Below are 17,736 nucleotides of genomic sequence, written 5' to 3'. Positions count from 1 at the left end.
AAAACAAGAATCACTCTTTCTAACCTAATAGATACTTCCTTCACAGTATTAAGTCTGAAAACCTGTTACATTGTGACCTTTGCTCCTTACTCTGTCATTAGCTAAGCTTACAGATTTCACAATAATCTGATCTGGAATGTTTTGGAGAATATATAATTCTGGGTTAATGTAATGGAAAGAAACAGAGTCAGATTTGAGAAAATAACACAAGCCTTACAAGAGTGATTCTGAAGTGAACGATATACATAAATTAAAGAACTGAAAGGCTGTGGACAAATGTAAGTAAAAACAGTTATTTTCCATGTAAATAACACAAGACAGAAAAAAGAAAGAAAAGCTGCATTTGAAAGTTTTAGGAGAAAAAAAGCCTGCAGAAACTGAAAAATGACAACAAAAAACAGAAATCAACTGTACAAGCAAGAACACTAATCCTGCCTTCTATAAAACTTAGTTTTTACTTAAATTTACTTTCCACCCAACAAATGCCACAGACTTGCTGTTACCAGTTTTACATGTTTCTACAGTACAGTGAAACCAGTACAGATGTAACTACAAACTCATGCTTTGCTTACAAACCTCAAGCTTAAAAATATTCACCAAGTTTTCAATTTAACTCACCATACTGGTTTAGAAATTTGTAAGAAAGATTGTCCCTAATATATGTCAACTGTTTTGAAAATTAGAAGCTCAGTGGTAACATAATACATTATACAAATTTGGAAAATATTAACCAGATGTAACTCTTAAAACTTGACAGCAGTAAACTGACACATCTTATAGATTCATTTTACCACAATGCAATTTCTGCTTTTGTTTTTCATGAAAATATTTAAAATTGATTGTTGTGTTTTAGCATTATAATGCAATTAAGCAATCAGCAATATTTTATAAACAGAAATTTATATTAATTGATATGTAAAGAATTACTCATCTTTAAGGATTTAATGATACTATCTTTCACTACTCAATACATCAGATAAAACTAATATAAATAGAGATTTTAATTTATTGTGTTATGAAAAGTTAACAGACCTGAAGAGTAGAAGTTATTTTTGGTTTAGAGTAAAACTCTTGTATTACAGCAATACAAATGCTTGTAGAAAAAATAACAAAAACAAAAGATAAACCCCATCAAGAAAACTACTTGCTGAAAATAATGTTTTTCTTTTTAAACAAAATAACTTTTTCTCTGGCTGTTGTCTACATAAAAGGAGAGACCATAACCCTTTAATTGGGCACAGCATACATAAACATTCCATTACTTTCTGTTTCAATACTTCAGCTGTGCCATTTATATTAATAAAGATTTTGTGGTCACTTAGTTCCCTTGTCCACCCAGATATCATATAGAACTCATTGTTTGTCCTGAAATACATTTTCTATGTGCCAACAAATATGGTGAAATATAATGAAATGTGAAAAAAGTGAGACACAGAATTATTCAAAACTCTCAGACTGACTTGGAAATTGATTTGAAGATTTCAAGTGAAAAGAAGAAACTAATTTTGACATTGAGGCTAAAACTTTTGATGGTGGCTGAATTTTCAAAGATAGAAAGAAAACTACATTTGACTTTTGTGGCAACAGTGGATGCAGGTTTCTGTTAAGGATGAAAAAAATTTTCTTCAACACTTCAAGTTCTTCTTTTGAAACAATCTGATTAAATACTTATACACAATGTAATCTATTGAGAGAGTCCCAGTCTTAAAACCTTGTTCAGAATAAAGGGTTTCACTGATATAAGTGCTGCAGAAATGAAAACATTCCTAAAACAACTGCTCATGCAAGATATCGTAACCCACAAAACAAAATGTACTTCTGGAAAAACTACAACACTGGAACACCATTATTTTACAAAGATATGCTTGAAAACAAGTTTTATTTACTGTTAAAATACTTCCACTTGATAAATAATGAAAGAGCAGTCAGCAAGTAAAAAATTTTACAAAATGAAACTATTCATGGACTACTATATGCAAAAATTCAGATCTGTCTGTATCCCAAAAGTCCATATAACAGTATATGAATATCTCATATTATGGTATGAATAATGTTATGTATATATTTTGAAAAAGGAAGAAATGTGAGAGAAACTATTTTATTCCAAAATTGATTGCACTGTCTTGGAACTGGTACACAAGCTACTAAATAAGAGTATTGTACTTAATGGATAACTGGTACACAAGTCCATGCCTGATAGAGGTAAGTAGAAAACAGTTGACTGAAGAAGTGAAATTGTTGCTACTCATTATAAAAAGATGAGTTTTTAAAATAGAAGAATTATAAAATAAATCACATTTTTAAGTATGAATCATGACAGAAATAAGAAAGATCCAAATAAAAAGTTTTACAGCTCACAAACTATCAGAAGAACTGGACTGCAAACAAAAACATGGAAGGTGCAAATCTGAATTATTATCCAACACATAATTCCAAGATGAGAAAGAGAAGAATGAAAAAAATAATGCCTAAAGATGTTCACAACTTCAAAATGGTGAAGAAATATTTTCTATAGATTCTCAGGGACTCGCTCAATATTGCTTTGTTCAATGCTTTTCAAGTATGCAAAAAATAGCAAAAGGTTTAAAAAACTCATCTTGGAATGTGACACGTATTCAACACAAAAGTCTAAACACTTACCCAAATTAACAAAGTTGACTAGACTATTAAAAATACATTTGCTTCAATTCATACCTGAAATAAAATAAATGAGCAAGAATTGTGGTACTGGTGTTCAGATTGCTGTGTTGGTCTCTACCAAGCACTAAAGTTCAGAGTGTACCACAAACAGGTTAATTATTATTCAAGTTATATAAAGCTTCACTCCACATCAACTCAATTTTTACACAAAGGCAATTATTATAATTAAGAAGAAAATAAGTACCCACTACAGGGTAAATTTCTGTCCCAAAACTTACTTAGTTAAAGGATTAACAGACACAGACACACATGTTATCAATATTTATATAAATAACTCCTACCTTTTTTTGTGTTATCTCTTTCTCAGGCGAACTGGCTGTTCTAAGGTTTGCCAATGACTTTAAGTGGTTTTCTTGACCTTTAGCTTTCAATTCTTCAACAGCATTTTTTACATTTTCATCACTTGCTTTTGAGTTTTTCTCATTCTGAGAATTACTCTCCTGATAATAATACAAATTTCCACTTGACCAAATCATAGCATTAACATTTACCTACTTCTCAAACTACCACCACAACTTTCACAATTACTATTTAATGTACTTTTCATCCAAAACTACTGCATTTCCTCAAAGAGGAAAAATAAAATCAAAGAAAATTTTGTCTCTTTAAGATATTTATTCTTTACTACTTTTATAAAAACATTAACTGTACATCACTACTGGAATTAGTTACAGAAAACTGCTCAAAATAATAACCATTATATTTTGAAGCTGCTTAAGATATCTTTCTAAAAACAAAAAATACATTTATTTTTTCTTTAAAGGAAGTCCACAAAATAAAACAACAGTGACAACATTTTTATATTTGATAAGTATACCCAACTTTCCTTGCTCATTTTCTAAGCTTCTTAAAATAAAGGTAAATTTGTATATTAGCTGCAGCATGAAACCTCATAACTCTGTCATCACTTTACCAATATGAGGAGCCCTGCACTTTGTATTGCTGGCACATAAAAGTATAGCCAATAAAAAAGAAACAAAAAACAGTCTTATATGTTAATTCACTATAATTCTGCCTAAAAGAATTTCACGTGCTGTGACTGTTAAGGATTCTAACCTGTCATTGAAATGTCTGGTTATATTTGAAAACCAGAATTAAAATACTTTGAACTGGATCCTAATACTTTTCTTATAATCTTATGAACAGCATATAAAGAGAAAGAATACCAAATTAATTTAAATTAAAAATCCAAAGCTTTACTGACAAGTTATATTTCTGACATGTGGTAAGTCATACTAACATTAAATTTATTAGATTCAGTTGTTTTGGAATAGTATTTTAAATGTATCAAATATTAAAGTTATTTCATAAAATGTAATGACTGAATATAGTGTAAATTAACAATATTTTTTTATGTTAGTAATATTATTTTCTTATACTGTTTTAAGTTCGGTGCATTTAGTTGTTTTATTCACTACTGTAGGCCATGAATAAAACATTCAACTTGGCAACAAAAAACTTAAGAAAAAGTATTGTAAACAGTCACTATAAAAATGCATATCTTATCACAAATGCCAAAGGGTTTATTCTATTGTGAAGTTTCAAGTAAATAATAATAAAAAAAATTATATAACTTACAATGACCAGATTTCTTTACTGAGTAAGTATCTATTACATAGCTAAAACGTAAAATTCTATTATTATAAGCAAAAGTTCTTCAGTTTTAAAACTTGCAATTTTGTTTTGTAAAACAAATGAAAGCAAAGTTTATAATGAAAGCTATAAAAACACAAGGCCTGGCATAGCCAGGTGGGTTAAGGCATTTGACTCGTAATCTGAGGGTTGCTGGTTCGAATCCCTGTCACACCAAACATACTCGCTCTTTCAGCCATGGGAGCATTATAATGTGACAGTCAATCCCACTATTTGTTGGAAAAAGAGTAGCCCCAAAAGTTGGTGGTGATGACTAGCTGCCTTCCCTCTAGTCTTACACTACTAAATTAAGGGCAGCTAGCACAGATAGCCCTCATGTAGCTTTGTGTGAAATTCAAAAAAATAAACAAATAAAATAAAAATGCAAAAGATCTTAGTATCAAATCAGGCACAAAAATCAATTTTAACAATAGCAACTGAACATACAAAAAATTACATTGAAAATCTAAAGTTAAAAAACCTATCACTAAACAGAAGTCTACTCAAAAATTTGAAACATAAAACCTTTATTATTTTTAAATGCTTTGTTAATTTTACACAATTATTAAGTGAAAACAATATGAGTTCAATGACAGAGCTATTACTTTCATTTTTATCAACTGAAGTTAACCTTCAAACAGTTTTATTGTATCTTTGAGTGTTTATAACAATATTTTACAGGAAAAGTCCTAAAACTATCAGAAAGTAAACAGGTATCAAGCGAGAGAAAATACACTATAGAGTTTTGTTTTGAAAATTTTGAACCAGTTTCACCAGAAGGAAGACAGTCAACATCTATTGCCAACTCTTAAATAACGCAAACTGAATAGCTATGAAAACAAATTATCTTATAAGATAAAGTTTATATCTTAATATATTTTCAAGCAATCAATAGAGTAAAAACCTCTGCTTTCTTTGTTCTGAATTACGAAGGTAATAGAACGAGAAGACACAAGCTTGAGATTTACAAAGAAGCAGACTAGGCTCCAATTTAGGCAATTTAATTTTTTGAATGGAATAAGTTACCATGAACAATAGAGGAAGCAAACACTTTACAACAGACTATGAGGTGAATAATAATAATAAAACCAATTTTTGAGTTTCCTTTCTTGGGAGTGGATGTTTTGAGGCATTCTTAAAAGACCAAATGGTTTCTTGTTACAAATATGATATTTAGTTAAAAGACTAGAATATGAATTTATTTCTTTTATAATATATTTAAAAAATTATGTATTATTTTGGGTAAAATAATACTAGAAAATTTCAAAAACAAAATAAAATAATGAATGAAAATCATAAACTACTGTGCCTTATTGGTGGTAAGATTTCATACTGTTTTTTTTTATATTTGTAATTTACTTGTCATCTAAGTAGACTATGTCTATATTAATCAGTAACTTCATTCTATAATTAGGTACTAATTATTAAATAATTCTATGTTTTGGTTTCTAATCTGCTGCCATATTTAAGGAAGACATTCTATTTCTATGTGTTGGTGCAGGCTGAAATTCAATCCTGGGCCTTTTTAATAGAAATCTAATGTGTTATCCACTCAACTGAGATTTCCCTCCTCAGAACTTGAATTAATTAACAATTTATATTGTTTCTAGAACCACAAATTCTTCCAAGAAAGCACATATATCAAACTGGAATTATAAGGGGAGTGATTATATACTTACTTTTAATTTTTCACTGTCTTTCTCTGAAGAAATATTGGACTGACTAGAAATTTGTAAGGAGTCTGATTTGTGGTTTTCTTTCTTTTCTATATCATCTCTCCTTTCTCTACTAGAACCTTTCTTGTCCTTGGATGACTCACTGGTCACATTTGATTTTTCCGATTCTGATTCCCCAGGTGATTTGGACAGTGATGGTCCAAGCAACTTTCTGTTTTTCCATTCTTCCTCCTCTTTTTTTAATTGTGCAATTTTTTCTTGTATTTGTCTCTGGAGCACTGTCTTATGATCAGCTGACTGTGGTTTCTTTTCTTTTGAGTTTGCCTCTGTTGATGCCGTTTCACTTTTCTCCTGTTCTGTGTTTGTCCCTTGATTCTTCTCTTTGACAGTTGTTGATTGTTCTATTTCATTTTTTTGCTTATTTTTCTCTGCCTTACCTGTTTGTTTGATGAAATTTCATTCAAAATTTATTATTGTTATTGATAAACTTACAGAAAATATTTTAATTCATAAACATGCAGCATAATATTTTTCTATATTGTGAAGGAATATCTGATGTTCAGAGATTACTTAAATATTAGGCTTTGGCTTCTTTACGACTCTCAAACTAACACATATATGGATTTTAGCAAAGACTATTAAATTCAATATAAAAAAAACTTAAGACTATACAGCAATAATTTTTATGTTGTTACACGATCATTTAAAATAAAAAGTATAAAACAAGCTACTGGCTTGACATATGTAAGCATACAAAAATAATAAACATTTATTTCTGTTTCAATACTAAACACTTCAGCAAAACAGATGTCAAGTTGTCTTGATTACAAAATGGGTTCTCAACTTTTTTAAACAAGTTATTTAGTGAAACTACCATTTTAGTTTCACACAATAGCACCAAGTTAACAAAGGAGCTGAAGCCATAACCAAAGCAGCTTATAATCTTACTTTTACATTTTATTAATCTTTGATGCCACCATGTAACTGGTGTTGTTTGTTTACTGTGGTATTCTTAGGTAAAAACTTAAGACAATAAAAAGATTTAACAATTAATGATAGAGAGGAGTCATGGGACTTTTGTTCATAGAAGGTTTCCAGTACGGAGTGTATGGTTTATTTTAAATGTATGAAAACAGTATAATCCTTTAAAGTATTCTTTGATTCTCGTGATCAGTTCTCTTACAATTCAGCCTCACTAAAACCATTCATGTGCATAACATATTATTCCTTTGGTTTCCTTTTCTTTTGGGTAATATCTTTCAATGATATTTTTATATTACATTTCTGTTGTTTTTATACTAGCAGTTTCAATTTTTGATGAGGCATTTCAATCAGGCAAAATTTTCATTAACACAGGTCTAACAGGATGCTTGTTAGTTGAAAAACAATGGAATCTTGTTTACTGAAAAAAAAATACATTGTAATCATGAGTTTACAAGGTTATGTGAATAAGAAAGTTTGCTGATTTGAAACAAAAGAGAAAGCAAAATCATGCTTAGCAAGAACAGTACCTGTACATAACCAAGATACACTGGTTAGCTGCCTTCCAGTGCACATATTCAGTGCTACAAATTCCACACTGGTACACATTCAAACTGTGGACTTACGTTACATTTAAGCTCTTTCTAACTTCTTTTTTTTTAATATTACTAGTGTGTTTTCTTTCAGAATAAATGGAAAGACTTGCACCTTACAGTTTTGGTAAAGTAGGGAAAATAAGCCAGATTTAAAGATATAAAATTAGTAATAAAATATGTTCCAATTTCCATTTCTACAATGTTTTATTGAGCCTTCCCTATAAATAATTTATTCACTTTATAATTTTCTGCAAATCATAAAGTATAGGTTTATATCTGATAAGAAACTATCATCCTCATACATGTAATGATCCACATACTGCTTTTAACTAATTTTCCTCTTGTATCAAGGTATTTATTACTACAACTCTTTGTTGTCATCATATGTTTGATGAGAAACTATCATCCTTGAAAACGTACTAATCCACATCAGGTTATTCAATCAACATTTGTTCTGTATCATTGTTGTCTTTTTACTCCAGTTGTTTTTGTCACTCATTTATGACATCACAGCAATTGGTCTCAATAATTATTAATAGAGCTCAACTTTCAGAATAGTAGAGTCACTGACTAAAAAAAAACACTGAAAAGATTTATTTTCTATCTATGCAAATATAAGACAAATAAAATGATCTCAGAAGTAAGTTTTGGTTTCCCGAGAAATTGGTTATTCAAACCATTTACAGAGGTGAACAAACAGATCTAATGTGAAGTTAACAGCACTTATGAACAAACCACATGTCTGGGTGTCATTTTAGTTTATTTATATATTTGTTTTGTTTGTGCATAAAATTATACTGGATCTATTTGAAAGATCCAAAATGACTAATTAAACATACTACAAAATTTGTAATGTAAACTTAGCATTTCAGAGAAATTCAATTACTTAAAACACACCCAAATAAAAAAACAGAACAAAATCTACCAACCACTGGCCCATGTGGCTTTTCATAGTCACCACAGGAAAGTACCTGTCACTAAACATGGTAAACCAATAATGTGAATCAAGCCCCCTGGTTAGAGATAAATCATTATTCAAGTAGGTACATCATAGTCTAGCACATTCTTGCAATATAATCCTATATCAGAATTTGATGCTTAAACAAAATATAGGGATTTATAGGATTTTATTAATCAAATTTAAAGATTGATCTTTAAAGGAGATTGTAAGTATATTATACACATCCCTCTAAAATAATGCCTACCATGAAAGCCTGGTAAAACAAACAAGAATATTTTTTGTAACATTACAGTTTCAAAATTATCAGTATTATAAGCCACTAAATATAAGGCAAACACACTCAGGTGCTCAGAATTGCATAAATAATAATAATAACCGTTTGAAGAAAAAACTATTTTACATTTGAGTCTAAACGAACAACACAATACTCATGAAAAAAAACATTGGCAAACACATAGAAATGTTTTTCAATGGCATACTTCCTTGATAAATCAGAAATGTATAAATATTCGTTAAAAAACAACAAAGGATTTTAATCAAACTTTTGAGAAAATTATTTCAAACAGAGGAGTCAAAAACTATTGTTTAGACAAAATGGTCAATTCCACCTTGCAATAATAAAAACAATTAACACCAAGTACACTTAATAAGTATGTACAGTGAAACTTCCCGAGTTTGGACAATGAAAGTCCAGATGGTTTTGCTTATAACAAAATCTTCACAAATTAATATTTAATCACTTATCATTCCACATCCAAACAAGTACATCTCTTAATAAAGATGCATTTTCTATGGAAATGTGATGTAGTGATCCATAAATAGCTTATCAAGAATCAAGTATAGGTTAATCATAACAGGAAACAGGTTGAAAATTACTGAACACAAAACAACTACACTTAAAGTGTGTACCAGTTTACAATGATTTATAATGATTTTTCATTTGCAATGAGTACCAGTTTAAGACAAGATCTTTCACAGTAAAAATGTATGTATAAAGTATAATAGATATCAGCAGAAATCAGCTGAGAAATCAACAGAATAATTTATGCTATAGCTATGTCAACTCATGGTAATCGAAAACAAAAACACTTAATACCAGCATCATTAAAATACGATGTCTTTTTATGCAAGAAATCAACTGTACTATATATTTTGTATGCACTGATTAGAACAAGATGATTTATGTGATGAAGGTATAATATGCTACTTTCATTATGCAGTTTGAATAATTATTTATGATACATAGAATAATAAAAGTTAGCAGGGTTCATAGTTTGTGATGTAATACTTTTGTAATAGTTATTTTAGAAATGTGTTGAGATAAATCATAGTTGTATTATTTCTACAAGAAAATTACATGAAAATAAGTATAGAATGCAATAAACTATTTTCAAATACTATTTCTTTAGTACCAGAAACATATAAAAGGAATCAAGAATACTGTTAAACTGATATTTTCATTACATTTTCTACACTTACTAATTTCAAGTTTTTGTGCTTTCATTTGGCGCATCTGGTCTCTCCTTTCTAACAATTGCTTTTTCCACTCTTGCCACTGTTCCTCATAACGTGCAAACGCCTCTTTGTCAGGATGGTTTTTATTCTGCTCTTTCCAATTTTCAAACTCACGCTGCCACTCTAAAAACTCTCTTTCAAATTCTTGTTCTTCTGGATCCAGTTCCATAAGTTTAAGTTCTTCATCTACATTAATCTATCAGATATATTCAAAAGATCATGTTAAAGCCTTGACTATAAAACTACAGCATGAAATAAAAAAAGAAGTACAACAAAATTTTCTTTGATTTAAATATACCACTTTAATTTACAAAATCTTCACAAACATTTTGGCATCTCTATAAAATGTCATATATTCATCAAAATATTTATAATTTATATACAATTAAAATGAGTACAATGCTAAAATAATGACATAATAAATAACTTACTACTCCAAAAAGACTATGTGTCAGTGTTCTGAAGATGGTAGCATACAACTAAACATGTAGTATTTTAAGGGCTACCTGCTTTTAATAAATTATGTATCGCACAATTATTTTAACATTGTACTCCTTTTAATTGTGTGCATGTATAAATATATATAATATATATACACATATTGCACAAGTGCCATTTTAAATTATGTATACTTTAGTATTAAGAGTTTAGGGAAAGCACATCTTCTGAAGGATGCTTCGTGTTTCATTCCAAGGGCCCTATTTCAATGATTTACTACAACCTTTGAAGTTAACTATACAGCCAATCACCAGTTCACATTTGGTAAAATAGCCCACTTTGTTATTAAGCACACAACTAAACAAACTATCTGTGCTGTGCCCACCACATTTTTAGCATTATAAGCTCACAGGCTTGCTGTTAATCCACTGGAATTATGTAAATTACACTGTCACTTATCTTGCAAAACATCTCCAAGTGTAGTAAGGTTTGAGGATCTCCTTTACACAGCATGCAAAATATTTCAGCTACGTTCAAATGGAATGATGTAAGGACTTTTGATTGCTTCAATTTCATGAAATTATAAACTACCTTAAATGCTGGAAATTTTCCATGTGGTAATTTCTAAATTTTGACTCCTACCACTCAGCATAGCAAATCATAAAATATTACATAACACAAAAATTTGTATCTCAAAGACATTATTATACAACTAAAACAATTATAATTTTCCAATACTGAAAATGTATTTTCAATACATACTTACCTTTCGCACAAGATTAACTATTCTTGTTCAGTGCTGCCCACTACATGCAAGCTTTTTCTTTATGCATGCTATAAGCCTTGTGCTCTCCCCTCATTAGAATTAGTATATTCCAGCATGTCTCTCATGCAAATCATCATGTTTCATTCATAAATTAATAGTATCACAGCACAATTACGACTTCATGGTTACTCCCTCCACACTCCTCTACTAAACTTTCACTTCCAAATTGGGAGAACATGTGAGAATCAGAGGAGTGGGAGAAAGGATGGGAAATGTGAGTGGAGGTTAGTATCCATCAGAAATACATTTTTAGTATAGAAAAATTATGGCTTCCAATACAGAACTTAATTCCACTTACAAAATTAGCTAGAATCCCACACTGAGAATGAAGGCCAGTGTGAGGGAATAACAGAAACACCATTGAAAGTATTTGAAGGATACCTCTGGTCACGAGGGAAAAAGATCCTGAGATCGGAGGAGGGGAATAACAACATTTATGAGCCAGGTATACCTTTTACCAGCTTATAATTTGTAAAACACAAGGGAAGAAACTGTAAGGTGTAGAATGGCTAGGGTGATTATACAGATTTAAAAGATAAAGAGGTTGTTTTATCTTAAAGAAAATGTTAATAGTAATAAAACAGAATGTAAACTATGTTTTAATTTGTATGATTTAAACATTATTCTTTCAAGCCACTGTACATATTCACTGTTTAATATATCACAAATAATGATTGTTGTCACTTCTTCAAAACATTAATCAATGTAACTACTATACAAAATTAATTTCTTGCAACAGTTACTTTTACAGATTTTGTGACCTAAGATTTTGAAAACAATATATCACTAATAAGTAATCACATACATGGACTCTATGGTTAAGGTAAAAATGCACATTGTAAAATTTTCTCATAAAAAAATTGACATTTGTCTAACAGATAAACAAAATAATGAAAAAGGTGGTAAATATTATGCATATAAAAATAAAATCAAACTTTTTTGAACATGTATGTATAAATTTATACTAATTTTGTAAAAAAATGTGCAAGTTACTCAGCGTGAATGTCTTTTTTTTTTAAATGGCTTGATTAAGAAAACTTTCTTAAAGCTTCAAAGTTCAGATTTCTAAATGACAAAAGAGTAAAATTATGTAGCCAACAATTTGAAATTATGGATCATAAAACTGCTGATTAAATAAAATTATACAACTTTAACCAAAAGTTAAGCATCATTCATTCCCTGAGATTTTACTGAGCAGCCTTCACAAAAATGTCTTACAAATAAAAATATGAATAAGTGTAAAAAGAGTCTGAGCAGGTAAAGAATAAATATATAGTTTCCAGTATTAAATCAAATGAAGAGTATGAAACAGTCAACTAAGAACATGAATTCCTTAAGAAGAAATCTACATTAACCCAAGTAAACAGAAATGATACAACGATACACAATCTCACCTGCGTGGCTTCCTGCATAGCTTCTGCAGACCACAAGCCTTGACTGGGCTGAGATGGCCATGTTCCTAGCTGCTGTGAAAAGTTTCTCTGTGGCCACATACCTCCTTGAGGCCACATTCCCTGCTGTTGCCAAGGGACCATCCCATGTTGCCAAGCTCCACTGACTTGATTTGGCCAACCACTATTGGTTGTCTGCAACATTGGCTGAGCTTGCCATGCTTCAGCTTCTACACGAAGTCTCTGTAACCTTTCTCTTTCCATGTCATCCAATGGATTAGGCTAAAAAACATTACACATCACAGATATTTTCAGGTACAATCAAAATCAATTATAAGTTTTTTTATTTCTTCTGCTACTTGACCAAAACAATAGGAAGCTGTTCATGTTTAATAAAAATAAATTTTAATGAATTGTACAACATGTTTGTGCCAAACCATTTCTCCTTTAACACTGAAATAATGCACACTTTTAACATATTTCTTAAAATATCTTTTCACTGCATCTTAAATTAAAAGTTCAGTTCTTGAAACAACTTCAAAAACTTGTGTTAAAAGAACAATTTTGATAGAATTATATCCACTTATGGTCAACATGAGAATAACTGGTGTGAAGTCTATTTAGTATTTTAAGAAATACACTTCTTTAAACACTTCAGTTTTTAATTTTTGTTGCATTTATTGTAATCATTATTTTAAACAAAGAAAAAGTTACAACAACCAATTACTTTCAAACATAAACTTTCTTAATTTTATTCTACAAATGTTTTTCTAAAACTAAAATCTGCATGCACTAAATAATTAGTATGCTTAGAACAGTGTTTTAAATCAATGACAGTGTACACTGGTGATAATAGTTTCTTGAAATCATTTTAGCTCCATTATTTTATTGTCTTTAGCCTCCTATTGTAAAAAGCTTGTCAGAAAACATTTCAGCATAAAATTTAATATATAAGAAACAACCTTACAGTTACTATGTGAATCATACTCCTTTAACTACATCTGATGCTATATTGCCAAGATTAACTTACTAATTTGGCCTTTAATAGTTCATATATTGTTATCCATGTATTACGATTAGTGTTTCAGCAACAGATATCAATGTTGTTTTTTTATCATAAATATGAGTTGAAACTTAGAACTATCAACAAAATCCATGAATCCGTGATTGGTCAATTGTTTTCTCAATGTTATAGCTTTCCTTGTATGTCAATGGGATTGACCAACAGTCACACGGGTGACAATTGCATCATGAGGAGGACAGTATTATAGAATGTGATATATAATACTACAATGAATTTAGAAGTTTAGTTTACTGAATGAACTTGGAGGGACCAGCAAATCCTTTGTTGTCCTTAAATTCTATATTATGACATACAGTTTATACCAAATAGTTAATTAACTCTAGAAAGAAAGGAATATCATATGTTTGTTATTAACCATTAAGTATGATACGGTTGTACAAGTTGAAGTGAGTACCAATTAGAGCTTGGTTTAGTTTGTTTTGAATTTCCAGAAAAGCCCAAAAGGCTATCTGCACTAGCCATCCCTAATTTAATGGTGAAAGACTAGAGAGAATGCAGCTTCCAGCAACAGCTCTTGAACTACTATTTTACCAATGGATAGTGGAATTTGCCATCAAAGTATAACACCCCCATGGCTACAGGGCTGTGCATGTTTAGTGAGCCAGCAATTCAAACTGGCAACCCTCAGACTGTGAATCAGCCACTCTAATTAACTGGCTGTTCCAAGCCTAACCAACTAGGAAATTGTAATCATTGCATAATCAGGCTTGATGTTTTGGTATAAGATGAGACAAAAAGAAATCAAAATTTAGTCTCTAATTTTCAGAAAGTAAATTTAGAGATTATGAAACAAGATATATCAACAGTAAATTGCAAATTCAAATGTTATGTGAAACAAACCTGGAAAAAATTTAAAACATATTGATTTTAATTCAACATAAACACACTGTCAAAATATGAATAACAGGGAAGATCAAACTAAACTGACTTAAGAACATAATTAAAAAATCTGGGACAATAATCAAATGTTTAAGAAGTTTAAACTGACAAATAGGTTGAAATATTTACATAACTACACATGAAGAAAGCTAGGGATTTGATTTAAAAAAAAAAAAATTAGGAAAACCAAAACAGCTTATAAAAAGTATCTGGCTTATAATGTTAAAAGTAAAAACTCTCATGGTAAGGGTACATAAAATCTTAAAATGAGGACAGATTCCTTAATGCTTATAATATTTTAGCTGAAGAATGCAGAATGGCTGACTTTTTAAATGTTTTCTTCCACAAGAGAAAATGTTAGCAATGTTTCTGACCCTGAATATTCTAATGAAATTCTGAGATTACCCAGAGTCATGTAAATAACAGTCATTTGGCAGTATGTATAAGGGTTGAGAGATTAAAAACAGAAAATGCTTCAGGTCTAGACAAAGCATTTCCCTCAGATTTAGAGATCAAACATCTGATGAGCAAGTCTGTCTGCCTTTCATTCTCAGTATGTGCCCAAGGACTTAAGAGTTACTTTGGTTATGCCTATTTATTACACTGGCAAGTTCTCTGGAAATGAGAAACTAATTATTATTACTTCTTTATTACCAAAAATTTCAAAACCTTACAAAAAACCTTTAAAAAAATAAAAAGACAATTTAATGAAATACATCAAAAATCAAAGGAAACATAGATTCACCAAAAGGAAATTCTAAGTTACTAACTGTTTTTTTTTTCCAAGGACTTATTATATGAACAAGAGGCTGTAGATTAGGTGTATTAAGATTTTCAAAAATGTTTGAATAACATGCCACACAAAAATTATTAGGTAAGGAAACCATATCAGGAGTTAGAGAAATATTAGCTAAATAAGATTGTAAGGTGGTTAGACAAAAGAAAGACAACTGCCAATTAAAGACTTTCCAACCATGAAACATCCAACTATAACCCTTTTATATTCAAGCTCCTGACAAACATTTTTTAAAGTTTTCAATCTTAGCAATAAGCAGACACTCTTCTTTTGAAAGGTTTATCACTATTAAGTAACTTAGAACTTGGAATATTGAAATAATTCCCATTATAAATTTTCTTCAAACATAAACCAGTTTCTTAATCACCATTATAATATTGGTTTTCTATTTCAAGCTAGTCTTGAACTCATCCATTTCATTCTTATATTATACTTCTAACATTACAATAACTGCAACTAAGTTTATTCCTGAATCTGCTGTTTATATTTACAACCATTATGCATCTCTTATTCCAAACTCCTTGTTGCCATAGTTACATTTCAATTTGTTTATTTCCAATTTCCAATCTTCTTCAACACTAAGCAAGTTAAATTTAAACTATCTTTAATCAATGCTATTAAGTTTACAACTTACAAATTCTGACAAAATTTAACCCTTCTAGATCCACTAGTGCTGAAATTAACATGATTTTAATAAGCTTAGTTAACTTATCATCATGATGAATTTGTAAATTTTAGGTTTTGGTTGCTTCATAAAAAAATGAATACTGTTACTAAGTTTTAACATAAAAAACAAAACAAAACAATAAAAGTGGCAAAAGCAAGTGCATGCACTAGTAGATGAGAGGAAACAAAACAGTTCTGTTACTTCATAAAATGCTGAATAATGTTTGATCTTAATATTCTTAAAAGGCTTTTTGTTAATAAATAAAGCAACCTCCCTGGAGAAATAATTTTACCAGTTTTAATTATCAGCTTCAACTGAAGATTATTAAGGCCCAAAGTAATTACAATATGACATTATCATAGTTCTTACACCATTCATCTTTGTCTCATCCAAAGGCAGCTCTCTTTGATCAATACCTGGTGGTAATGGCTCTGGACCCACTGTTTGATCAGCCAAGGTTGACATTACAGTAATCGGGCCTCCGAGATTCTGATTTTGCATGGCCATAGTTTGTACTGCTCCAGGTCCCATGTTCATACCCATTCCACCCCACTGTTCTGCTGGACCAGGCCCTTGCCAATTCCATTGCTGTTGCATCATGTTTGGTTGTAACCCAAACTGTCCAGGAAAACCTGGTCCTCCCTGAATATGACCAGATGATGCCATTGGGCCTTGCACAAATCCTCCAACACCACCACCTCCCATAGGAAGCTGGTTTGGACCCCAGTTCTGCCAGTTTTGAAACATTTTATCAAATATGTATACTAATAAAAATATTCAACTTCTTTAAAATAAACTGCTGGAAATATCCAACAACTCGCTCAGATTTATTCTCAGACCTATATCTTGTAGGAATGGATAAATCTAACCTTAACTTCACTTTGTTCCTTTCACAAATTTTAATAACAGGGAAACACTGAGTAACTGTAATTGCCTACTACAACTAATATCTCAAAATATGATATTGGGCCTAATTCTTTGGCATAGGGTCCGATCTCAGTACATAATAAACGCCAAAATTATTAAATAGTACTGGCATGATGTAAATAATTTGCAATTCATTATATTGCATACTCTCAAAATATCTGAAAAAAAGTACTTAGCTTGAAATTAATCTAACTTATAATTACGATTAAGATTACAAAAAAATTAATGTTAACATTAGGCACAACACCGCCATAACTTCTTGTAACAGCTAGAGGACTAAACATATAGAAATATCCTTATTTGAAAAATAATTTTGACAAATGACAAAAAATTTAATCAGGATTTGTTCTTCTTGTTTTCTACTAAAATATGTCACTTCAAACATTTAATTATTTAAGATAGATGAAATAACAGCTGCATTATACTTTTACAGCAGGTATTTTATATATTATACTTTTTTTTTTTAATTTCAGACTTTATATACTCTCCTGTACTCCATATAAAAAATTTGATATTATATTAAATTTTCTTAATTCTTCAAAGAGCCTTTTCGTGGCTCAGTAGTGAGTGAAAAGCCTTAAAATGCTGAATATTAGGTTTAGATACCCGCGGTTAGCAGAGTACACATAGTCCATTGCGCAGCTTTGTACCCTTTAGCGGCAAAGAT

The 17,736-nt window shown here is 30.2% G+C and overlaps 1 protein-coding gene across 1 annotated transcript in view; it reads right to left on the bottom strand.

Moving 5' to 3' along the window:
• LOC143252253 (uncharacterized) overlaps positions 1-17,341 on the bottom strand; it is a 68,637-nt gene extending 51,296 nt beyond the window's left edge. Inside the window, exons 1-5 of the mRNA XM_076504109.1 lie at positions 16,512-17,341; positions 12,720-12,998; positions 10,026-10,257; positions 6,012-6,445; positions 2,982-3,140 (exon numbers count right to left, since the gene is read on the bottom strand). Of these exons, the coding sequence (XP_076360224.1) occupies positions 2,982-3,140; positions 6,012-6,445; positions 10,026-10,257; positions 12,720-12,998; positions 16,512-16,889 (1,482 nt within the window). The 5' untranslated portion in view covers positions 16,890-17,341. The remainder of the gene's footprint in view (positions 1-2,981; positions 3,141-6,011; positions 6,446-10,025; positions 10,258-12,719; positions 12,999-16,511) is intronic.
• Between the last annotated feature and the right edge of the window lie 395 nt (positions 17,342-17,736).

The sequence above is a fragment of the Tachypleus tridentatus genome, chromosome 6 (genome assembly GCF_004210375.1).
Source record: "Tachypleus tridentatus isolate NWPU-2018 chromosome 6, ASM421037v1, whole genome shotgun sequence".
Taxonomy (NCBI): Eukaryota; Metazoa; Arthropoda; class Merostomata; order Xiphosura; family Limulidae; genus Tachypleus; species Tachypleus tridentatus.
The sequence above is the reverse complement of the archived record's forward strand: the minus strand, read 5'-3'. Positions and strand labels throughout refer to the sequence as shown.